At 40.7% G+C, this 26607-nt stretch overlaps 1 protein-coding gene across 3 annotated transcripts in view; it reads right to left on the minus strand.

Moving 5' to 3' along the window:
* LOC132905259 (uncharacterized) overlaps positions 1-26607 on the minus strand; it is a 36697-nt gene that overhangs the window by 4584 nt on the left and 5506 nt on the right. The window contains exon 1 of one of the 3 annotated variants that reach the window (XM_060956408.1): positions 24068-24716. The exons of the other annotated variants lie outside the window; for them this stretch is intronic. Within the exon in view, the coding sequence (XP_060812391.1) occupies positions 24068-24122 (55 nt within the window). The 5' untranslated portion in view covers positions 24123-24716. Of the gene's footprint in view, positions 1-24067; positions 24717-26607 lie in introns of those variants that run through there. 3 annotated transcript variants of the gene reach the window in all.

The following is a 26607-nucleotide window of genomic DNA, read 5'->3' on the forward strand; positions in this document are numbered from 1 at the left end:
CCAAGCAACGAGTTCGGCGCCGACCTATCCGGCAAAAAAAGATTCTCCGTATTATCATAGCGAGCCAATTATACGAACGCTCTCGTTGACATTGAATTCGACGATTATCGGAGGAGCGCCAAAAGTCTCCTCTCCGGAACACGATCGACCATCGATGAATCGAGGCGAGTCTCGAGCCGATTTAACGGTGATCGTTATTTTAAATCGTAAAGTAAGTATCGTAAACGGAAACGGATGACGGATCGTCTGGCGAAGGCGATCGGCACGCACACGCACGCACGCTTGCACATGTGGTCCATTCATTGGCACGCGAGGCGACCAGAGACGGGGCGCGAAACAGAGCAAAAGGAGAATGAACTCGGATTACAATGAAACGCAAATAAACCCGAGACACGCGGAGAGCCACGGACGAGCAGTGGCGCTCTCCTTGCACGTGTGTAGGTCAGTAGGTGGGTCCTCGGCTGACTGCACTCGCCGTTATCGTCGTCATCGTCAGGCTGAAAGCACGCGCCTATCGCGATTACCCGATCGCATATTCGACGGTTGTTTCGCGATACTTTGACGATACCCACGCGTCAACCTTAACGACCCATCCATGCGTTCACCCGGTACTTTATCCGTGATATTCTCAAAGAAAAAGACGCTCATCGCGTGCAACGATGCAAACAATTAGATCGAGATACGTATAATAGCGTCAGGTTCTTTGAACGATCCGATTCTCCTAAATTATCAGAGAAGCGTGAAAGTTTTACAACGCAGAATCGTGCTCGTAGCAAGAATTATGAAAAGATTTAGAATTACCGATCGGCTTTTTAACGCGCGAGTTTCCCTTGATTTATTAACGGCGATCTAACTAGATTTTTACAATGACACGCAGTCTAGACGGATACGCTGTATATCTTGTATAAGGTAGACTTAGTATCTATACGAGATATCGAAACAGTCGACTAAATTGTAACTTATGGTCGTGTACGATCGTATTTTGCGTTAGCGCCAGCGAACACTTGAAATTAACTTAACCAGTTTAAATAGTTTGTAAGAAATCGCACGCATCTGCGAGATATAAAGACCTCTGCCGCTTCGAATCGTCTCGAACATCATTTATTATTCTTTCCACAATGTATACATACACAGCGGGTTTTGAAATACGTAGAGGAAATTTTGCCAGAGGATATCGCTCGAGAGAGGTGGTTGGTCGAACCTTGACGGTTCAATGAATTTCGGTTTGTGCAGGTCCCTCGCTCCAAATATAGAAGACCGTGGTATCAGTTAATTTCGACTAACAAGTGGTCAGCGAAGAGCCGAGGTTAGCTACCGATACAAATTCGTATCCTGTTTTAAGATACCAGCGACGAGGGGAATTTATCGGACGAAAATCGACGCAGCTGGGCTCCAAGCGTTTTTCCATCGCGGATTAAACGAAACTGCTTGAAAGCACGGGAGTGACCCTATCGAGAGATAGGAAACCGACGGAGGGAAAACAACGAGAGGAGGAAAACCGTCGGCTGGTTATTTGCGATCGAACCGCCTGTTACACGACTCGCGCTGCGTGCGAATTTTATTTCGTTCCTCGTTGGCTGAAGCCTCGCGGCACCAAGACAAAGGAACGTTGCACGATGGAAATTGCCGTGCGTTCGAGCATCGAAATATCTTTCTAACCAATGTTCGAATTGCATGAAACTAGACGATGAGAAATTTATGGCGGATAAATTCGAACACGTGATCAACGCGTGTACGCGTTAACCCGTCGATTTGTTGTTCGTCGTTAACATTACCATAAATCTTCGTTATACGATCGTCCTACCACATAATCCTGTTAAAGCTTTAATACCATTATCTAACCTCGTCTGATCTGTTTACTTACTTGTTACGCGTGTAACGCTCATGCTTCCGAGAACCCATACAGGGAATAAGAGAATCCTAAATCTAAAAAGCGTATTTTCCAGCGACCGTAGACATCGCTGGTTACGATGCCGTGCCTCGTACGTAATTGCGGCTCGCGATGTTGTGGAAGCCTTGTCGAACGAACCAAGAGGCTTTTCTAGGAATGTACATAGCTCGCGATCGAATACACGTGACGCTTCGTCGATAAGGATGTCACTTACGACTTTGCGTTCGTCCGTAGAATTATCGATCCTGCGCTGAATTCCTGTCACGATAATCCTGAACGTCGCGACGGTATCGCAGAAATAACTCAACTCGTTAACCTTGCGGAGATCATGATTACCGATACATTGCAAAACCTTGTTATAAAAGTTTTCCAACGAGCGCAGTGTAAAGCTTGTTACGACGGAGAACTGTCGTCACGTACATCTTCGATATGATTTCTATGAATGTGAGACGTTTCGATATCTCGATCAGAGACCGAGAGAGAGAGAGAGAGATCGACGAGAATACGACGACGATCTATGAGGAATTTCTTAGGACCGCAACCTGCGCAGGATAGAAAGTCAGATTCCTTTCGAGCAAAGAAGATTCGTCTGCCGTTCGCAAGAATGACCGGTTAATTTCAAACGCTTAAATATACCAGAATCAATATGCAAGAGAAAAATATGCGAAGCTAAAAATAGAGTTAGAAGGTATCTTGTGAGAAAGTTTCAAATAATCCCACGATGAAATCGTATTTGCATTTGCGAGTTGGAAAGGCCGAGAAACCGGTCGGTTGCTAGGATTCAACGGCGTCTGTAGACACATCGGGAATATTTCAAACGTCCCGGACGGTGACGGTAACAAAAAATCAATCGACGGCAACTGCTTTCATTCATTCGGTTCGAATCCTGCCGGGTTTCGAGCTGGCACCGCGCCGAAGGTCGACGTACGTCGGATCAGGCGGAGCAAAATTCTAAAATTCCATAAAACGCCCCCGCGGTACCGCGTCCAAGCGGCAATTCGGTGGAGAGATGCGCGAAAAGTGAAAATAAATCCATGACGCGAGAACAAGCGTCGAACGGTCGTTTTCTTTCGGCAAATCTCGCGACTGTCGCTCTTTTCACCTGTGCTATCCACCTGCGTTAATCTTCGAATCGCCGCAATAGAATATCGCATCACGCGTATATTCACCTTGGCGTTTCCTTCGGTTTCTTTCGTACAGCGTTCCGTACAATCGGGAAATTTTCTGACTTTGATAGAAATTTCGACGCTGTTGGGATCAAAGGGGCAAGTAACTGGGCCATTATTCATACAGAGACAAGGAAATATTCTTTGTTTGATTCGATTCTCGATAAGGAATTCATGACGTATAGCAGAGGAAACGATGATTATTATCGTTCGAACGACCGAAAATCTCTCATTCGTCTTCTTGTCGGCTTTATCACGCGAAAAGCGCGCATAGCGTGCACGTTCGATAGACGTACGTAGACCGCAGGGCGATGACATTAGATTGTAGGATTCATGGCGATAAATCGTGCAGCTTCGCGTGACCTGACAATTATAAAATTTATGAAAACTCGAGAGAAGCGTGCACGTTGGCCAGGTATACTCGTTTGATATTTCGGTCGCGACTTGGTGCATTCACTTGGCGATGTTCGCGAAATTTCGCCGTACGATCATTAAGAAACTCGCCAAGTTTGCCTTGTAAATCTTTATCCTTTGAGAATATCAAGAAGATACTCGTAACACGGTTTATTTCCAACGTGACCTCGCCTTCTTCGTATCATTTGCATTACCTTTTTTATCCCCGTGATACACGTCTAAAAACTACGTCTGTAAAATAAAGTTCTCGTTATAAATCTTGAGTCAAGTTCTTGTAGAATCATCGATGAAATAAATTAAAGCGTGAGATGTCTTTGCGTCTTGGCCGAGAGAATAGGACCGTTGAAGACGTTATTTTACCAAAGATACACGTCCTTGAGAAACGTACGACGAAGAGCGACCAAGAGAGACCGGAAATCACCGGAGATCAAAGACCTCGGCAACGGACGAACTTTATAATAGGTCTCGTAATTCACCGATTACCTTGTCGACGTAAGAAACGAGGCTTATCGCGAATTCCAGCGATCGGCGTCATCTCTTTCCTCAGCGTCGCGAGTGGTTTCTGTAGCACGATAAATATGTCGAGGACACGAACGCGACGCGACGTGGCGCGCAAAGTCGACCAGTCGTGGAATCTGGTCGACGTGAAAAGCAAGAGGATCGTAATACGGATTGATAACAGACTCGTTATACACGTGCTCCGAACGTCTGGCCTCTGCATACGATACTTTGAATCTTTTATTTTATTTTTTTTTTTTGCCAGATAATTAGACTCGAAACCTTACTGTGTCGCAAACGCGTACAACTTGATCAAAATCTTATTTTCCGCGCTATCGTTAAATTTAGCTCTTACTTCTTTAAGAAACGCTTACGTACGAAACCAATGGAATTTTTCAGATAGTCGAAGCTTCAGTTTTGCGATAGCCTGAATGCATAAATTTCACGCATCCTTCGATGTATGCAAGATTTAGCGTGCAAAGTCGAGCAGAGAATATTTCAGGTTTAATCAACAAACAACGTAACATATACGGATCATCGTAAAATATGCTATACGCAAACGAACTCTATCCTGTCCATAAAAGTAGGGGCGCCGGAAAGTTCAGCTGGCACTTGCGCGCGTTCAGCCAAGCTGCTTCTTAAACGCGGCGTTCACTTTTACAGACAACTCTTGCAAGCTATAAAAACGATAGAAGGAAGAAAAGGAGTACAGTAACGTTTTTAATCGAGTTGCTTAAGAGCCGATTAATCGGTTGTTAACGCGATCGAAACGGGTTACGACTATCAGTAAAACGTAGATTTTTACGATCGAACGCAACACCCACGAGCGATGCGATTGGATAAGCGAGCGATAATAGAAACTCAAGTTGCGTGATTTATTTCTTCCATCAGAGTTCTAAACGCCTGTACAGCCGATGTAGCTTCGTCGCGAAGTATTTCCAAGTCTTTCACATACTGTTAGGTTGTCCGAAAAGCGTCTTTCTTTTACAGACACGTCTTTTACAACGACGCATCTTTATACAAACATGAAACCTAATCTGTCGAACGTTGTAATCTTTATCTTGATAGAACAAAATGGATGTTTCGACCGTTCGCGATCGCGAGGGAGCACGTCAACGGGAGTCGTAAATTCCCGTTACGATTAGACGATCGACGCCACGAACTGATCGATCCCCTATTTCGGTTAGGGTAATAGAGGTGGTTGAATTGAATGTACGCTTAATCAACAGATTATTAATTACAGTTTATTCCTACAACTTGTAGACTAGATAGATATGAGTTAATGAAAATAATTAAGATCTTGATCGATAGACAAAGTTGCTGTGCAGAGTACGCAACGTAAGCTTATATGGTGACGGGTCAAAAAATGTACAACAGCTAAATTGCAGTGAAGACGATGCTGCTGATGATAAGCTGATTCGTTAAGGACAAGTTAGGGACGATAGACTTGTCAGTTGGTTAATTTACCAGGTTTTGTGGGTGAGGAAGGGTGCTAACCGCCCTTGAGAGAAAGTTGCTAGTGGGAAGCATCATAAGGGGAAAGTCAGATTTCCCGTATCTTCCCGGAGTAGACAATAAATTTAGAAAACAATTCAAGTAAAAAGATATTTGTTCGGTGTGAAGGACCTTAATTAGAAAATAAGACTATCGAGGGCACGCGATAGGAGAGTGTAGACATCTGATTGTCATGTTGCCTGGTTTGTGTAGAGTCACCGGACGTAACAGTGGATCATACGTAATTCGATAAAATAATATAAAACGAAAAAACGTCGTGCATCCATTATTTCCTTATAAAACGAAAGAAACTTCTCGGACGACCTAATACATAGAGATCTTTAGAGTTTACCATGAAAATCTGTTTTATACGTATATTATGTATACAGTGTTTCGTACAACAGGCGTAATATATTCATAAAAGATTCCTATTAGCGTTCGAATATTTTCCTGAACCACTGTATACGTATATATCTATTTCGAAGTAGGATGGATAAATTAAAGCAACGATAGACGATCGAGTCTGTTTACGGATTCCAGATTCTGACGATAAAGATCGTCTTTGTATCAGGCTGGATAGAATCGGGCGAGCGATCAAAGGGGAAGTTAGCTCGTTAAAAACGTTCGCTAGCACGGATCCAATGATCCTGCCTTGTAATTAGTTGATAAAAGAAATAACACGACAAACGGAACCACGTTGGCTCACGAGGAACTGTGTCACGAGTATACAAGGAATATGCGACGTGTACACAGTCACGTAGTTCGAAGCGGACGCGCATCGTGCGCCGAGCGTACGTACATTAGGTAACGAGGCTTCGTCGTGGAAAATCTCACTACCGTTCGTTGCATGTTCGATATAAAAAAAAAAAGACTAGAAAGACGAGATACCTTTATCTTTATCCTCTAACACGCTGTATTTAATCGAGCGGTTAACTGACGGTTCTCGTACACTTTTCGTTGCGGTGTTGAAACGTTGACGAATTAACGGCGTAAGATTAAACGAAAACAAACGAAATGAAACATCATACAGGCAGAAATTAATTAACGTAAAACAAAAAATTACATCGCCTTTGAAAAACTTGAAAATAGGAGCTCGTCGCGTTTCGATGCCGCCAGAACGTGGAATTCGAATTATGCGCGCGATACATATGAAACGCGAATCACGGACACAATGTGCCGCGTTCGATGTTGAATCACGATGATCGAGGACTGGTAGGGACAAGGTGGAGCGCCGTAAAGAACGTCGATTTTAGCAGTTCCGTCAAGAAAACACACGATGCTGGCGTCGACTGGAATCACCTATATTTAGTGTCGGACAGAGTGTTGACGCACGTAACTTTACGTCACGCTTTCTGTGTGCCGTGTGTTCCGACACATGACTGCTTAAATATATTTAAGGTCGCGAGACCGTTCCTAATGATATAGTATCTACGTGGTCATCGGCTACTACCGAGAGCGTGGCCCACTTTGTGGCTATCGGGCTTCTCGATAAATTTAGGAACGACGCGCAACCTAGACGCGGATGCGTAATATTCTTGCGTCGATATTACATCGCGCGTATTTGCTACTATGCTTTGATACAGCTTTTTATCCACTATTTTCTCGACCAGCAATCGCAGGTGTTACAGAGTCTCCTGGAATAACGCGCAAACAGTTTCAGGGAAGCGTGTGGGTCGGTAGAGGGTTAAAATAAAAAAGGGACGCTGGGGTATTTTACCAAACTCGAACTTAAGTCACGACGTTCCATTCGATGGAAGAACAGCTTCGGCAACTAATCGTTAAACTACTCGAGCTAGAAATATGAAAATTACATGGGAGGAGGCAACGTTATAAAATGGATAATCTGAAAGTTCGAATCAAATGGAGTAACTTGTATCATTCCTCCGAAGCAACGCACTTGTAAAACTTATAATTGATCCAAGTGCCCTTCGGAAAGTTCCCCTGCTATTCGTCGAGATCAAATGGATGTTTTCTCGATCCATCGAAGTTAGAGTAAGGAGAGGCGATTGGGGTTAAGAGGAAACGAGATGGACGAAGAGGAGAAGGAGAGAGACGAGACGAGGATGCATTGCGTAAAAACGCTCCGTTTCCACGAGGCCGTATAAACATCGTCAAATTGAACTAAACTCTAACACCAGACATGCGTCTGCCTTTGCCATTAGTACCACCGCGCCAATGTATTTTAGAATTGCTGAAACTTGTACGATTCTCTATCGCACGCATGTAACGAAATAAAAGTCTAAGCTTCTCTCAGAGGCGAGAGGTTTGCGATTAAAAGTCGAATAAATCGAACGTGATCAAAAGTCAAACTTCGTCGACCTAACGAAATAGCCCATCGATAGATTCAAGTTACGAACGAATTGCTAGCCAAAATTCGGTTAAAAATTGTTGGAGATTCCTACGGTTACGCGGTTTAACGAGTATTGGAAAGTTGGCAATTGATTTTCGAACAAGTAGAAGTAGCTTAATTTTTCTCCCGAAATACCCCGTTCCCGATCTGGCTCGTTTCGCAAAAGTTAGCGGCGGGACATTCGTCCCAGTTCGGTCTTTCATTTCCTTTTCAACGGCATGCAGGATCACGAGAAAACGCGGCTGAGGTATTGGCAATCGATTGGTAATTATTCTTCGCGTCCGGTTCCATTACGGTTCTACGATAGACGTTCCAGTACAATGTCTTTCGAATAATCATTGAATAAAGGGGAGTGAAAACTCTACAGCTTCGGTACGTTAAGAAAGAAAAGGAGCAAAATAATTTCTTAAGTTAAGGAACGGACAATAGGAGCAAAGAGAAAAGTTATCAAATATCGACTTATCTTCGATTACGAATCTTCGAAATATCCGACGAAAAGGCAATCTGCTATTTTAGAAGATTATCAAAGCGATAGAAAATCGATTAATCCGATTATCGATTTTGCTAGAAAGTAATCGTGTGTAAATTCGCACGTTTCTCTGCTATCTTACAGCAAGGTCGAGCGATCGAATTGTACTGGCAAGAAGGAAGAGCTTTTCCAACGACGGTATCCACGCGTTCCAGTAAGCGTCGTTCCCAGACGAATCGTATAGCTACGTAGAACTGTTGCTTCGTAACCAAGGTCGAATATTCGTCGGGGGAAACGATCGATTAAACCCTTGATCCACGGACGCCAGATAAACGTAAGTTTTTCCACGAAATGGCAAACGATGCGTAAGGAAAGAGAAAAGATAGGAAACGACGCTATGCGATAACAGATGATAACGAAAGAAACGTCCTTTTTTTCTTTTTTAATCGATCGATAAATGGCGTCCGCGAAACGCCCGACCGTTTCAAAAATATTGGGTAAATATTACGTCCTATAAAACGAATCTACCACGCTATATCACGTTGAATCAGTTTCTAATAATAATATCGTTCAAATGCCAGAAACCGGAGTAAGACTTTTATTTAGCGTCCAACTTTCGAAACGTCGATCAACGTGTTCCAAGCGATTCCAATTACTCTCGTTCGATGTATAACGCACTTTTCTCGGCGATCATTTTTTCAACAAGCGACCGATAAACGAACTTGGAGAAAACGCTCGATTGTTTCGCGGAGAAACGAGCTCGTTCCACGAGGACCACTTTCGAAGCGTTCTCCTCGATTCACCGAGGCTCCGGCTCGCTTCCTTTCACCCCTCACGGATGCACAACTAGCCGAAACATTGATTGTCCGTTTTAAAATAAATCGGTCGTTGAAACGCGCGTTGCGCTGCGCCCTTATCGATAGCGAGAGAAAAGATGCCGAGGGAAGTGGTAGAGGGAGAAAAAGGAAGAAAGGAGCAATAAAGGACGACGATTCTTTTCACCGTGGGTATGGGCAACGATTAACAAAGTTAATAATATAACATCGATGAAAGGCGTCGCTTTGAGCGGTTTCAGGTCGGACCAAGCTCGCTGGTGCACGACAAACTTGCACGTAATCAACCAGAGGCGTAATTAACTGCGACGCAATTAGTTCACCTTCGACGCGATGTGCACCCGCTATTTCATCGATTCTCTCTCTCTCTCTCTCTTTCTCTCGAGTTGATCGATGCATTACCGAATTCTATTTAAAAGAAACATCAAAGATACTAGCGTTTCCTTGATTAATAAAATCGACCACTGGTCGCGATAAACGAGTCTCGAGCACTTTCGCTGGAAGAACAGCCTTGGATCGTATCTTCTTTTATCTGGACACTAAAAACCATCGATTAAGTGGAAATTGTTTTTCTACACAATTCATGAGAATGGAACCGTGTCCTACGTGACGATGATTCAAACGACTAGAGTGGAACGAAGTAAGAAATTTACGTGTTTAGAGATGATTTAGAAGGATGCTGATTCTTCGGCACGAAGGTAAGATGACGAATTCGAGAGGCGAGGATATGGAAGGTCGATGATGCGGATCGTGGTAGCCTTGCCAAGTCTCGAGGACGTACCAACCACGAACGGAAGTAAAATCGTCCGTAAAGAAGTTGAAAAGAACGGAAACTATATCTCAAGATCGCGACGGTGGATAATCTTACGTCATGAAAGTTTCATAAAGTCAAAGAGCAGAGAATACAGGTACAAACGTAAATCGAATTACGTTCACGATGTTGCCGTAAATCGCGAAACTACCACGGCACTTAGCCTTGCTTCCTGACCCAAATTCTCGCAGCAACGTCAGCCTAGAAGCCGCGCATGAAAAAATAATCCGAGTGAGAAATGACAGAGACCTGTTGGGCTATTGCCGGAAGACGGCTATTGCCCACGAACGATTAAGGTAATATAGAACCACGATGGAAGAAGCATGCGAGCGTAAATGCAAGAACGACGCGTTTATCTTGTATCCGCCAGGAGGAAGGATGATACGGAATCGCGAAAGCTACCAGTAAAAACAAGATAAGAAAAGAGATCGAATCTCCGATGATCTTTTGCGATAATTAAAATATTTATTACAAATCTTACCAATTCTTATTGCGTATCGGTATGTAATTATCTTAACGCTGAAATTTCGCGATCAATAAATGTATATTTCGTAAGAACGACGCTAATTTCGCGATATTATCGCAATTCGTCTTTGCTCACAATGCCAAGATAACGTGTACAATTAGTCAGTATAATTTTATACGTGTTTGCTCGTCGTTAATTAGTTATATAACGACGATCGAGTGCCTCGTCGAATTGCAGCTGCATTTTCTTTCTTCTTTTATTTCTTTTTGAAAATTTCCACGCGAACGCGGCCTTCGTAATCGCATATTCCTAATTACGATTCGATACAATAACCTGAAAACCCGAGGACGAAGAAAGCATCGGTATTGACGGTACAAACGCGAATACAGCGAGCGATCTACCCTTTTATCTGGAAATCACGATACTCTACGATACTCGGACCAGAAGATAATCGAATGGATGGAGGAAGAAGCAAAAAAAGGGGGATGCAAAGCGAAAGGATTTAATTCAATTTGCCCGTTAGGCAGATTCTTTGTGACGACAGGTCAATCGATAGATATCTGGAATATATTTCCGCGATGGATAAACCTTCCTGTCAAGAACAACGAGCTATTGGACCATGTATTATACGCTGTGTGGGTGTCGTGTGCTATAATTCGGTGGGATTCACCTGCGCTTAACAGATTCATACTGTGCGTGTACTTAAACGCATGCATAAGATGCCGTAGATAAATTGAACTTTATTCGAAACCTTTACCCTGAACGTCTAACGTCACCGTTCTCTTGACGATGAAAAATTTGTATCTTCCGGTCCTTTGCGTTTTCATTCCTTGAGAGCTGTGTACTTTGTATTGTCGCAGTTTAACGCTAAACCTACCGACACTTCGTGTACGCCTGAAACGTGCAACATAACAAACATCGCAAGAAGACTAAAAAGGAAACACCCAATAGACCTCATAAAAGATATAACTTAGAAAAAACGAAGCTGGCACCCCGCTGGGGGTAGCCACCCACATGCTGTATTTATTTTATTTTATTTTTTATTTACCAATGAGATATAACACTTTACCAAATGTCCTTCAGGACAACTTGTGAAAAACAAAATAAAATAAAAAAAAAAAATACTTAGTGTACCTGTGCGGTCAAACCGACCGGTGATTAAAGAAGTAATAATTTTTATGGTTTAACTTAGTGTTAATTTGTAACTAAACGTATATAAAATGATGAACCTTCATAAATTTTCATCCAAATTTACTTTTGTTTAATTTCAATTATAGACTCAAATAGAATTACACTTTTGTTTATATAATTTATATCTTCCGATCCTTTGCGTTTTCGTTCCTTGCGAGCTGTGTACTTCGTATTGTCACAGTTTAACACTAAACCTACCGACACTTCGTGTACGCCTGTTCCTACCTGTGCGGTCAAACCGACCGGCAATTAAAGAAGTAATAATTTTTGTGGTTTAACTTAGTGTTAATTTGTAACTAAACGTATATAAAATGATGAACCTTCATAAAATTTCGTCCAAATTTACTTTTGTTTAATTTCGATTATAGACTCAAATAGAATTACACTTTTGTTTATATAGAGATATATCTTATTCAACTTTGCTGCATTTTTTACAAATTATCTTATTATCCATTTACCGCGTAAGTATTTCCCATCTTAAACAAATTTTCGCAATTTTGTAACGTTTACGATTTTTTACTTGACAAGTTTTTTGTAGTAACGAATCTGAACTTGTTGATAGTTTTATTGCATGATTTTTTATGGTATGCACCAGCTTTATGACAATTTTGTGAATTCTCTGTAGATCGGTCCCATACTGTAGATACCATTGGAAATTTATTGGCTCGTAAACGTTGGCTTCTTTCGCTCTTCTTATCAAATCGTATAAACCTCATAATTTCAACAAAGTCATTCCTGCTCGTTGTTTTTGAAAAAAAGCAAGTCTCCAAATTTTATTCTACAAACTTTTTGCCTCATACGCACCGCAGGCACATAGCAGAGCAATAAATCCACCTAGTTTTGTTGCATCTAGCTTCCTCTTAGTTCCCAATACTCTAAATGCTTCCTTTTTTTATAATTTTTTTTCAAAGTCTTGGCATTTCGAGAGTAAACATTTATCACGGAATAATACCATGTACGGAATACAAAATTATTGTCAAATTTGATGTGCTTTACTTTTTCTTTTATAACAACTTTACACAAAACGCACTGAGATGCTTCTATCTGAGTTTTAGAGATAACAAGTTTGGATTTCGATTAATCGACTAACAAACTGAGATGTATTCCAGTCGAAAGGACAATAGCAAGTAAAAATATGGTCTGTGACGGCGATATTCATACGAAAATATCGATGAGTATTGGCCGTCCTTCGCCAACGGTTACTCGAGGGTGGAGTTTAGAAAGCTTTTCCCGTGTTTTATCGCAATGAGCAATAACCCTAAGAAACTTCTCGACTTTTAAAATGTTTGTAACAATGGACTGTAGAAAACGTTAAATTTTATGACGGTTCCTTAGAATTATTATGGGCCTGAGTTGGTATGTGTTAACGGCTGGTGGCTACCTTGATAGAGGGACGGATTGTTTTATGACAAGATTACGGGTGTAACAGTCTTTATTATTCGTTATTATCGATTTTGTTTGTCATTTGATCTTGAGATAGCCTTTTCTTTGTACTGATTGCGTTTATTTTAAGAACAACTAAAATATTTCGTCGCGGTAGGCAAGGCAGAGTAGAAATTTTTCTCAGAAAATAAAAGAGCAAACTAAAAGTAAATACGGAAAAACATATTGTACGCGTGTTTTAGGAAAAGTCAGAAATTATGAAGCGATACGACAAGATTACGGGTGTAACAGTCCTTATTATTCGTTATTATCGATTTTGTTTAACATTCGATCTCGAGATAGCCTTTTCTTTGTACTGATTGCGTTTATTTTAAGAACAACTAAAATATTTCGCCGCGGTAGGCAAGGCAGAGTAGAAATTTTTCTCAGAAAATAAAAGAGCAAACTAAAAGTAAATACGGAAAAACATATTGTACGCGTGTTTTAGGAAAAGTCAGAAATTATGAAGCGATACGACAAGATTACGGGTGTAACAGTCGTTATTATTTGTTATTATCGATTTTGTTTAACATTTGATCTTGAGATAGCCTTTTCTTTGTACTGATTGCGTTTATTTTAAGAACAACTAAAATATTTTGTCACGGTAGACAAGGCGGAGTAGAAATTTTTCTCAGAAAATAAAAAAGCAAACTAAAAGTAAATACGGAAGAACATAATGTACGCGTGTTTTAGGAAAAGTCAGAAATTAAGAAGCGATACGACAAGATTACGGGTGTAACAGTCGTTATTATTTGTTATTATCGATTTTGTTTGTCATTTGATCTCGAGATAGCCTTTTCTTTGTACTGATTGCGTTTATTTTAAGAACAACTAAAATATTTCGCCGCGGTAGGCAAGGCAGAGTAGAAATTTTTCTCAGAAAATAAAAGAGCAAACTAAAAGTAAATAGGAAAAACATATTGTACGCGTGTTTTAGGAAAAGTCAGAAATTAAGAAGCGATACGACAAGATTACGGGTGTAACAGTCGTTATTATTCGTTATTATCGATTTTGTTTGTCATTTGATCTTGAGATAGCCTTTTCTTTGTACTGATTGCGTTTATTTTAAGAACAACTAAAATATTTCGTCACGGTAGGCAAGGCAGAGTAGAAATTTTTCTCAGAAAATAAAAAGCAAACTAAAAGTAAATACGGAAGAACATATTGTACGCGTGTTTTAGGAAAGTCAGAAATTATGAAGCGATATGACAAAGTTTAAATACGGTTAAATATGTGTAGAAATTGTAGAGCGGTCAATTGGTAGGTTTAGCGTTAGTTATATGGAAAGGAAGGATAACAAAATTGGAAAAACGTAGTCTTCCGCGTGAGATATACAAAATTGGTCGTTAATATGTACATACGTATCGCGTATTCTTTTCCCTAGTGAAACGAAAAAACTTCAGTGTATTATCAAGTTCGTGATACATTGCGCGTTGCCTTTATGAATATTCTATTAGCAAGAAAAATAGCAACAATCTTGCAGGACATAAAAGATATAACTTAAAAAAAACGAAACTGGCACCCCGCTGGGGGTAGCCGCCCACATGCTATATTTATTTTTATTTTTTATTTTTTTTTTTTCTTCACCAACAAGATATAACACTTTACCAAATGTCCATAAGGACAAATTGTAAAATAACCAAAATAAAATAAAAAAAAAAAAAAAAAAAAAATCTTGCAGGAACTAAACACGTCAGTTTTGATAAAAGCAATTTCAAGAAACGATCGGTCGTTCGCAGAAGCATCGCATTGGTCGACAAATGGAATACCGATTTCGGTATTCCATAAATACCTGTGGTCAATTTTCAACGATCGTCTAGTAGGCAATATGGAATCGTTATGGCAGCAGGTATCGCGATCCGTTAAAGCGTTGCACGCGTTTCCATGCGTGCAGACGGATGTTAGGGCACGCGACGATTGCCAGCGACCCTGACGCGGCGAACCGATTTAACGATCGTTCGTCGTCGTAACGTCGAGTCGAGGTGAATCGAGTCGTAACCGATTCGTTGTTCCATGCACAATAGATCGTTTGGTTCGGTCGATCGGGCACATCGTCGTCGACACCGTAACACGGAATTCCAATAATAACGCGCCGACCAATCGTCAGGAATGCGATTACTCAACGTTACGGGTCGCTCCGTAACGCGTCGATACTGCGACGAATACTAATTTTTCGCATGGTTTCACGTTCCTGCCCAATGTTCTTTATCAATGTTGTCAAAGTTTACCTACAGGTATATAAATCGACCGACCGAGTGAATGTTTATTTGCTCGTTTACGAACGTCGGCTCTTTGGTCCGGCGGAAATTACGCACGAGTGCCGTTTGTCAGACAGTCAGTGTATTACCGACACCTCAGCGATACGTCAGAGATAGGAAGAAAGGTCAAAGAACCCGGTTCCCTTTCCCAATATCGTCGATAATTGCAGCAATTGTACCTTTAAACGGTCTACTAATTCTGTCACATCGACAGACACGATTACGGAGCTTCGTTATTTCCGTCCACGTTTAACCTGATTCCGTTCCCTTCGACATTAACCCTTTTGTTTGCTGTCTTTATCCCGTGTTATTATAATCCCGGATCAAGCGAATTGCATCACGAACCACGTAGGCTTCGGGTCTCCAGTAACTGAATAATTGCAACAGCCACGATCGCACGATTAAGCTGAATAATAAACGACGTGTTACGTTTAATCAGAAAGGCTCTCGAAAGGGTTTGAAAAGCGATACGATTAAACGCAAGAAACGAAAAGAAAAAACGGTCAGTGTCGATACGTATGGAGGGCCGAATTTTAATATTGGAAAAAGTGGATGGAAAGGCCGATCTCTGCGAGCCGATATAATTAAATTGACCACCGGTAAACCGAACAAGGACGGGGATGCAAATGATCGATACGAAACCGCGTCTTTTGATAATCTGATTCGGTAAAATCCTGCGTGAGGAGCTTATCCAGACACGCAGGAAGGCACGTGCCTTCTATCTACAATTAGATTTGTCCCTCGGTAATGACGCGAAACAAAGTATCAATCGGCGTTAATTTTAGCGAATCGAATAGAGATCGTTCGTCCAACTGTTGAAAAATTTGCTAAACTCGCGATGCTAAATTCGTATCTTTATGAATACAACTAAAAGATTGACGAGGAGATGAGAAACAACGCTTCACCGCTCAAACATCGTTTTACTGTATTTTCACCTTTCTCTGCATATTTTACACGCCTACGCTTTGCATATCGTCTGCATTGTTTCTACTTAAATTTCCCATTAATGCATAAACATCCGCTCGTCAGCCGTCGATTCTCCGAACCTGTTAAAATCGAAACCCATCGATTTCTTTTCTAACAAATTTCTTTATTTCTCAGCTGCACCGTCACCATTACGCTTTCCGAAAAATAAATGAGTTAGCTTCGCAAGTTCGTTCGTCGTAGAAAGACATTTATCGCAAACATCGTCTCGTCGTTTTTCCGCTGTTTTCGATCTACGAAATTGATCGGAATAGCTTCCGAGTGATTCGAACGATGCAACCGCATTAGCATGTGCGTAATCACGGATCCTCGGTGACGTATAAAGCACGCGCGAGCCATCCCGATGAATTTAATTAATATCTCAGACACACAGCGAGCATCGGAAATTAAGTCAACCGTAACCTTCGTAAAAGATCAAAACGCAAAGACGATGACCGCGGTCGTTGGTTATTCGCCCGCGAGAAATTCTACGCGCGTCGCTAAAAATATCAACGAAATTCGATTCTTGATGGACGAACACGACCGACTTGATAGAAAATCGAACAGTGGGCCGCCACTAGTTGATTCACCCCGTATACATGTGCCGTTAATGCGTCTTGGCAGCAGACGGGGCCAAATATAGGACGGGACTTTCTATTCATTGTGACTGGCCGTCCTCGAACGAACGCGTGTACATTCCGCCTAAACATGACGTTCAGCCGGATCCTTGAATCGACGGTGACTTAAACTGCTGAGAGACGCGTGAAAAGTCTCCTGGCGCCTGGACCACGCCGAACTATTCGGCAAAATTCAGCAACTCGGAGGAAAATTTTTATGAAACGAAACTTCGCTAAAGTTTCATCCTGTGTATTACGTCGTCCGAGAAGTTTCTTTCGTTTTACAAGGAAGTAACGGATGCGCAACATGTTCCGTTTTATATTATTTTATCCAATTACGTACGATTTGTTTTGTTTCATTAAAATAAAGATCACAACGTTCGACGGATTAGGTTTCAGGTTTGTAGAAAGATGCGTTGTTGTAAAAGACGCGTCTGTAAAAGAAAGATACTTTTCGAACAACCTAATCGCTGCTTTGCTTTGAATATTTCGTATATTTTCACATGTCGTGTTTGCCAATTCTCAACTAAGCGGCGATCAGTCGGTTTGCGACTGATCGATTGATATCGCGAACCTTGAGCGATATTAACGCTCAAGGTGGATGTAAATTAAAGATGCCGAGTAGTAGTACGTTTGGGTTATGTATTTGCAAGTTAAATACAGAATACGGTGCGATATAACACGAAGATTGTGACGCTCTGATGAAGACTGTTGTAAGACTCTGTTAATACTGACTTCCATAAAAGATATAACTTAGAAAAAACGAAGCTGGCACCCCGCTGGGGGTAGCCGCCCACATGCTATATTTATATTTTATTTTTATTTTTTTTTTTTCTTCACCAACAAGATATAACACTTTACCAAATGTCCATAAGGACAAATTGTAAAATAACTAAAATAAAATAAAAAAAAAAAAAATACTGACTTCAAGAAGCTTCGCCTGGTCCCTATAGACAAACATCCCTTTCCTGACTTTTCCTTCTTACCATGAGTTTTATGGGATGGATATCCATTACCTCGAACGTTATACTTGTGTACTCTTGTAGCTGCATATCCTCTTATATCGCTAATTGATACCAGTTGTTTACTTTAAAGCTGACCCAACGCTTAGGGTGTTTCTTAGCCTCTTGGCAGGTAGGTAATTCGGATTTTGTCAAGAAAGGCAGAGGTGCTATCCGAGTAATAAACGGACGGCCGCTCCAAGTCCCGAACATATCGTATGTTTTAAATTTCCCATACATTTTTTTTTTTTTATTTTGATTATTTTACAATTTGTCCTTATGGACATTTGGTAAAGTATGGCACCCCGCTGGGGGTAGCCGCCCACATGCTATATTTATTATTTTTATTTTTTTTTTTTTTCACCAACAAGATATAACACTTTATCAAATGTCCATAAGGACAAATTGTAAAATAACCAAAATAAAATAAAAAATTTATTCATGTAAAAAAAAAAAAAAATTTGGTAAAGTGTTATATCTTATTGGTGAAGAGAAAAAAAAATAAAATAAAAATAAATATAGCATGTGGGTGGCTACCCCCAGCGGGGTGCCAGCTTCGTTTTTTCTAAGCTATATCTTTTATGTATTTTTACAAATATCTACAGTCTGATGATGTAAATCGTTCGTTTGAAGAATGTAAGTAGAGATCTGTACGTTTCCAAGCTGTTAAATTAAGTCCAAGCTGCATTGCTAATTAAATACGAATGTTACGCGTCGTTGCCCGCTTCTATCACTTTATTGGAAAAAATTTGTTGCATCGAGCGCCTCGATTCTAAACAACAAGTATTCTAGAACAGAGAGAATAATTTACCGATTCGTTGGACTAAAACGCCTTAATCTCGGACTAGATGGTAACGTTAATGCGATGGTTCTCGATGAAACTCGGTGGAAATGTGTCGGAGCGGAGAACCGAAAATGAGCCTTTTCGAGCACTTGGAATTGATCGAGTTATACGAGGTACGAGGCAGCACGTAAATCCAAGACCGAGAAAAGCATGCGCTCATAGGGTACAAATTACTCCTGATTCAATTCCCCTGGATTCAATTTACTGGAGGACGCAGCTGCCTCAAGGTGAACGACTCGTGACGAAACCGCGAATCCATTGATTTCCAACGGAGCAGCGACGACGTTGCCCTCTCGAAGGTACAAAGGACGGAAGAAACGGCTAATTCCTCGGTGAATCGGTGATATTCGTAGAACGAGCAAAGTCTTCGACTTTATCTGTGGGAGGTCGAAATTGACCTCGATATTGCTATCTCTTCACCGTTCCTATTCTATTTTATCTCGCCACAGGGAAGTACGTACATAATCTTTTTTTAGGGCGTGCCGATAAGAATTCATCGATGGATCTCTCGTCGTATACGTAGGAGTCCGCTATTATCGCGTACTCGCAACAATATCGGTTGAAAATGTAACACACGGCCGCACACACGCACAGCGTCATAAATAATGCATGAACCGTGTCAAAGATCGATCTGTTAACCACGGTGAGCGGAAAACGCGTAAAAAAGAAGCTAAATGTTTATCAATATCCGATACCGCGTTTCACTGTTTCCCACGAGTTGCGCGTTCCTTCAATAGATCCATTATATCCAGCAACTATTCAGAATGTGTATTCAGTGCATTCCGTTCATATTCAAATTCTCCTAACGTAAGCTATTCTGCTCCGCACGAGTCATCGTCGTCGTATGAAAAATTATTCGCCGCTTCTTCAGTCGACTCACCCATACAGTTGTTCACGTAAATTTAAAAGATACATTATCCAGCGATATTATCGATACTTCGTGATTAACTCGACGATCTTATATATACATAGTTGGTAAATATTGATGTTTATCGCTACGGTAGTCTCCCCGTAAGCTTCTTCGTACAGAGCTTCGAAACTAACAGTAAGTGCCATTAACGGCTAATACTACGCTTTTGTTAAGTGCAACGGAGGAACCAATTGAGCAGCAACGGTCATTAATCGACGGTCGAGGCAGCAACGATCAACGAAGGGAACGATACGGTCGGCAAGAAATATTTTCAACGACGCGGGAAAAAAAGAGACACCTCGCCATCCAACCCAATCCAATGGTACCATACGGATACGAGCCGTGAGTTCGAATTACCGGGATGTAACTGGTTTCCGTGGAAATCGATACTCGGACGACGATCGATAGCGATTCCGGTACTCGGTCGGCTCTCTTTCTGTATGAGTAAAATAAACGAGAGAAATAACGTTTTGGTCTCCGCAACGTCTATTAAAACGCTAGGCAATTTCTGCGGAGAAACGTAATAGTCTAGGCGACGAGGAAACACGACCACGTGAAAAAGAGAGAAATTCCTCTCTTTCTCTCTTTCGTCGTATCTAGGAGATCTGTTTGAGAAAACCGGAACAATCCGTTCAAGCGATAGACCGGTCTCTTTATCGAAATCCATCGTGTATACGAGCCTCGTCGATCACTATCGTTATTACCAGTCAAATGAAAATGTATAACTTTACCAAGAGCGAAGGATAAGGAATACGTCAAATATTTACTGCAAAAAGTAGCTACATTGTGTAAAAACATAAAAGATATAACTTAGAAAAAAAACGAAGCTGGCACCCCGCTGGGGGTAGCCGCCCACATGCTATATTTATTTTTTTTATTTTTATTTTTTTTTCTTCACCAACAAGATATAACACTTTACCAAATGTCCATAAGGACAAATTGCAAAATAACCAAAATAAAATAAAAAAAAAAAAAATTGTGAAAAAAGACGCGTGTGAAATCCATCGACCATTGCGATAGGCAAAGATAATGATAAAAACGGATTATTTGGGTTGCTGGTAAACGTTCGTCAAAATAAATATAACCTACGCTTATCTCGATGATCGATCTCTGGGCCAAAGAGAATTTTTTTCACGACAAACTTTTTCGTCGTAGCTGGAGAATCGGAGAAAGAAAATCGAGGCAGAGAACTTTTTCTTCTCAGAAATTTCTACCTAGAATAGGGTACTTTCTAACTGGAGATGCGCGAGAAGATAAAAATGTAATCCGAGAACACGAATGTTTCGAGCGATTTTGTCCTGTCAACTCTTATAGATATGAAATTAAAAAACGCGGAGAAGTTGGAAGGAGTAAAAAAAAAGTGACGCGATACGACGAGCCTCCGTATAACAAAAAAACGCGTTTAGATAGCCTATGGAAACTGAAAAAAGATTCGTCGAAGCGAATACCGGTATTCTAATATGGTGAAACGTTCAGCGTTTTGTGACACCACATTCGCGAGACCACGAAAAACGATACCGCGGATACAAGGTGAGATTTTTTTTTCCAGACTGCAGGTGGCCTCGAGAGTTTCGCGATTTCGTCAAATATTGAAATCTTCCACGAATGTTTCTCGCGTAGGTGTGTCTGCGAGTGGAATTCTTTCGACGAGGAAGACGATCTTTGAACCGCATTTGTTCTCGTCCGACAAAAGAAAGAAGAAAAATAAAGACCGATGCTTTTCCATCGAGGAAGTACTTCGATATTTTTAAGTTGTTTGTACAGAGTGAGCGAAAACTGGCGGATCGGTGGTTTCTTAAAAACACAGACGCGAAATTTGAAACGTCCGAATCTTCCCGCCGTTCTTTGTCCAATCCTAAATGCTTCTCCTCCACATTTAAAAAATTTTTCGTTTGTTCTACATAAATGAAAGTTTCAAAAAAGCAAGGCTGATAATGCTTTTATACACAGCGTTAATAATTTGGTTAAATATCTTGTACCTTTCGAGTTAACCTTTGGACTCGTTATAACATGCAACCTAATGACGAAAACAAACTTAGTCTCGGGTATTATTGTAACGCACATATCAATGTCGTGTTTTTGACCACCCAATCGGCAACGTAAATAGATAATTATTACGCGCAGAAAACTTCTAAATGCCGTTGAATCTACGAATTTTCAAGGTTTTCTCAGAATACTGCGCGTTATTCCTCCGCTTATATTCTTAATATCGGCAAACGCGAGAATAAACATTCGCCGACCTGAAATCAATAAACAAAGCACGGTTTTTACCAAATAACCATGATTTCAGATACGCGGCATTTAAATTGCGCTGATTAATCATCTTTAATTACACCGTGCGAAGAACAATGCACAAAGCGACTGAAATTCGATGACACGACCAGATAAGGATAAATTCGAGTACAATAAAGATTTTTATTAGCCGATAAGACCGAGATATCGTCAAATATCTTGCCGTTATCTCCTCTGCGCACTTTTTCAACTGCGCGGTTTATTATTCCAAAAAATATGCGCAGAACGTGCAATTTCTATCCTTTCTTTTGTTTCGTCGGAATAACGAGTAACGAGTCTTCGATAATCTTAACGTGCAATACGACTTTTCGAAAACGCATTAAAGATATCTGCGTCACTGGTTATTCCGCAAACACCGCATCTGTTTGACGAGTCATCGTTAATTAGTAAAATCAACGTGTTGCTAGATATACTGTTTTTGAAATTTCCTTTTTCCGCATAGAAAAATGTAAATGCGAAAAAAGGAGAAAAAGTGGGCTACCACTGACAATTAAGTAGGTGAGATCTCTTTGGAAAGGCTGACGATACTGAAAATAAATCGTTCGTTTGCATCTTATTAACTCTGCCGTGTCCTTTGGATCGTTTTCAAATATTTTCAATCGAATCTTGTCCTTTCATTGTTAGAGGGCTTTTCAAGTTTCAAAAAAAAAAAAAAAAAAAAAAAAAAAAAAGAAAAGAAAGAATTATAATTTATATGTGCCATTTCCTGTCTCGGTTCTATATTAAATAAAATATAAAAAATAAAAATTTACGGACCGTAACAGAGTTAGCCCGATGTGTCTGAGAGTAGATATCAACGAATGCGATCGCGTAAGAACCGTATTCGCGTATCTTTTTCGAGCGCCTACGCCATTGCGTGAAATACATATCACGTTCTATGTATAGTCACATGGGTATCACGAGCTACGCATTTTTCCCCCGTTTCTCTTCCCCGGATATGCACGCGGGGCGTGCCTCAAAGGGGAAAGTGACGTCTAACAAAACCCGTCCGATTAGTAGATCGAACGCAACTCGATCGGTGAGGATGCTTCCTGTACAACGCAGCCTTCACGCACCTCTTCGATCGTCACTAATCCGTTACAACATAAAGAACTTCGAACTTTCTCCCGATTTAAAAACAAAAACTTAAACATCGATAAGATTATTCCGTGAGACATTAATATCGCTCGACTAAGCTTGAATTTAAGGTTCTACGCCAAAGAAAAACTTCGTCGCAAGTTGCAACAGCGATAGGTTATACTCCAGTTTGTCGATATATACGAGACGATATACTAATATTGACAAACAGATTTGACACAGTATATCGTACGCTACGAATGCTACAGGTAAAGAGTTTCACGTCGGAAGTAACGTAATCTCATTGACGATCGATTGTAGGAATTACCTGAAATAAACGTCAGCCTTACATCTCGCTTCCAAGGTCGAGTTGACGGAAAACGCTGACACGACTATCGTCGCGTTGATTTAATTGAATGTTTTAAGACGGAGAATGTTAAGATTCGAAAAATTTTTTTAATTTACCACGTAATGCGTTGCTACGTTACGTACAAGTATTTTCTTGTCACAAAGGCTTTTCCACAGTTACCAATATGTGATCGATAAACGAGAAAAATTGAACCGCTTAATAATCGCGCGCGGTTTCTCGTTTTCTAACACTAAATATACCACACTGTTGCGAATTCGAACGCAACTGCATCAAAGCGGTTACGATGAGATCACGTGCCACGCAGTAAACACCGACTTAAATATAAAGTAGATCGCTTGTACGATTTTTCTGAGGGGTTAACAGACTTAGAATAATGCAAAAGCCGGATATGTTCCGCCGAAGCAGCTGTGAGTCACGCAGCTGCAACAGCATCGTCACCACGCATTCCAGAATTCTCTTCTCCGAAAGACCGCGAAATACGAGACGAGCTTAAATTAGAATGCAGCCTAATTCGAGGATAGAATTACCTGCATCCTGCAACAAAGTTGTACGCGAACACGTACTCACTTAGACTACATGTACGATTCCCATTGCCGATCGTAAAGTATTTACAAAGAAGAATTTTAATTCGTCGCGCATGATCCACTAAATCCAAGTAGCGTAAATCTATAAATAGGCATTCTTTCGTGGTGACAACCGTCGTCTCGTTTCCCCACTGAGCTCCAATTTCAAGGAACAAATGTGACCTTACCTTTCGTCCTACGGGCTAAATGCGATATATTCTGCCTGAGCACCTTCAGCCACATCTTGGCGGCTCCCTTCTGTTTGCTCTCAAAATCCGACGTCCTGGCAGGACAAATGTCCTCCAATCCAAGTGAAATATCGGATCCGATGAATCAACGCAGTATAAAAACCGTTCACTGTCACCGACCGATGGTGTATTCTTCGGAGCGCCGGTTACTTAACCTCACTTTCTGCAGTATTTATAACGTCGCGTGTATCGATAAAATCTCGATTAACAGCGATCGATAAACGTTAGATATAAATAGGAAAAGAAACTACTTGCAACAGAATCTTTTCAACAACGAGAACGAACGATGCTCGCACACGAAATTGCTACGAGAGACAGACACTGACGCTAGAGAGGCGCGACTCTTTTATACGCCGAACAACGATCACGTAGGCAAGTCGTTAGCTGCTCTACTACCGAGCGCGATAATATCGACTCCGGGCCTTGAAGCTTGTCTTATTTACCAAGTAGAGACGTGTCGACTCTAGCGTATTTTGACGAAATGTCGGCCAAATACTACGAGAATCGAACTTGGACACGCGACACGTTTTGAGATACGAAAACGTACCGAACGTCCGCGTACACGAGGGACACTTTAATCATTCGCGGCACAAGCTCCCGCTTAAACGATGGCAACGCTGTAAACAGTGTAAACTGGCAACCAAGTTGCGCGCGCAACATTATGTCGTTGGTAGAAAATTGAAAATTAGAAGTGGAAACAGCGCATTTTAAAATATAATATCGCGAAATACGTACGTTATTCTAAATTTAACTCGTCACACGCAATTGTTAATTAGGTGGACATAAAAAAATAAAAAATAAAAATTCGTTGAACATTTCCCACACTTTCTTTTATATATCAGATTATACCAATATATTCATGCATAGTACGTTACGTATACATGCGCGTTTTAACAGAATGAGATAATATACAACAAATTCTCGTAATAATGTACATATATGTTCTCAAACTTATGTATTTATGACTCTGTAAATAACAATGACAAAATTATTTACGAATTTTCCCTGGCATAACATATTTGCAATAACCGCAGATAAGATGCAACAAACATCGGAATATTAATAGCTACCTATTTGTATTTTCTCGAGCATAATGTATGGTTAATGATCAGTAAAAAATAATACTTTCATCTTGGATTTTCTTCTCGCAAACACTGTCTATAGAGCATAATGATTTTATTTTTAGCGCAACACTGTTATGACATAACGCGTTGATGTTGATTTCAGCACGATTTTACGTTGTTTGTTCCTTTTCATAATTGCATAAATGATAAACGATCGAGCGCGATTTAGGCCATTGCTTAAATTGATAACTAAAAATACATAATCTTGGTGTATGCATGAATTACTAAACGGCAGTGTTCCCGAGTACCGTAAACGAAGTCATCGTAATGATATAAATATCAGAATTATCGCGTGATATATTTAGCTCGCAGACGTCGAAGCCGGTAAACAACAAACCACGATACATACGATTTCAAGACGCGTGGTTCGCTGATTTGTTTTCTTTACCTTTTTGCTTCTTTATTAGCGTCGCACAACGTATCTCACTATCACGAGTTTACAAACCACTACCGACCATTAACGAAAGAAGGAAAATATATAGAAACGAAATCGTTTAAGAATCAATGGATACGACGAATGCAAAGGACACCAGAGTCATTTACGCTAGCGAATCTAGGTCGCATGATTCCATAAAGTAGAAAATCTATGTATACTTGATTGCCGTTGATAATTTATTGCTAGTGAAATTAGGACGGCAAACATAGCTCGAAATAAACACTGTTTTGTTTGAATATTCGATTATCAGGATTTACAAAAGTACAGAATCCAATTGAAAAGATAATAGAGGGATAAAGAAGGGGGGGGGGGGGGAATTTTGCAAGCGAGATTAAAAGTACGTATGTCGAAGATGAAATACATACGTCCGGTGGTTATCGAACGGGTCGTTCTCAACGAATAAAACAACAGGCGTGCGAACAACGGTAGAACAGGGTTGTTGAATGTCAATTTATTGTTCAGAAGGTTACGCTCCCCTTATGCACGACCTAACCCAGAGCCTAATCTACCTCAAGTGATGTACGTTAAGAACGAAATCGATCGTTCCCGCACGCTTGCGTATATAGTTGTGCGTGGCCACGCACGCGGCGTACTTGTTGCCGCTCTACTGAATTCTTATTATAATTCTAATATAAAATTCTACGATAACGAGTTCGATGAAGCATCTTATCTACTGCTTTTTTTTCGTCATAATGCCACTTGCGATATATCATTGAATTACGCGTTCATCTTTCGCCGAAACAAATGAGAAGAATAAGATGATATCGATGAATCACGTGGCGAGGATGACGAGGAATTTCCGGAAAAATCGGGAAATTCTTAATTAGTAGAAGAAGATGCAATACGCGTCTTTAGAATGAAATCAATGTTGTAATCGATATTCTGATATTTCTTCCGAGGGAAGTATCCTCATTAAACCT

The sequence above is a fragment of the Bombus pascuorum genome, chromosome 3, assembly GCF_905332965.1.
Source record: "Bombus pascuorum chromosome 3, iyBomPasc1.1, whole genome shotgun sequence".
NCBI classification, from domain to species: domain Eukaryota; kingdom Metazoa; phylum Arthropoda; class Insecta; order Hymenoptera; family Apidae; genus Bombus; species Bombus pascuorum.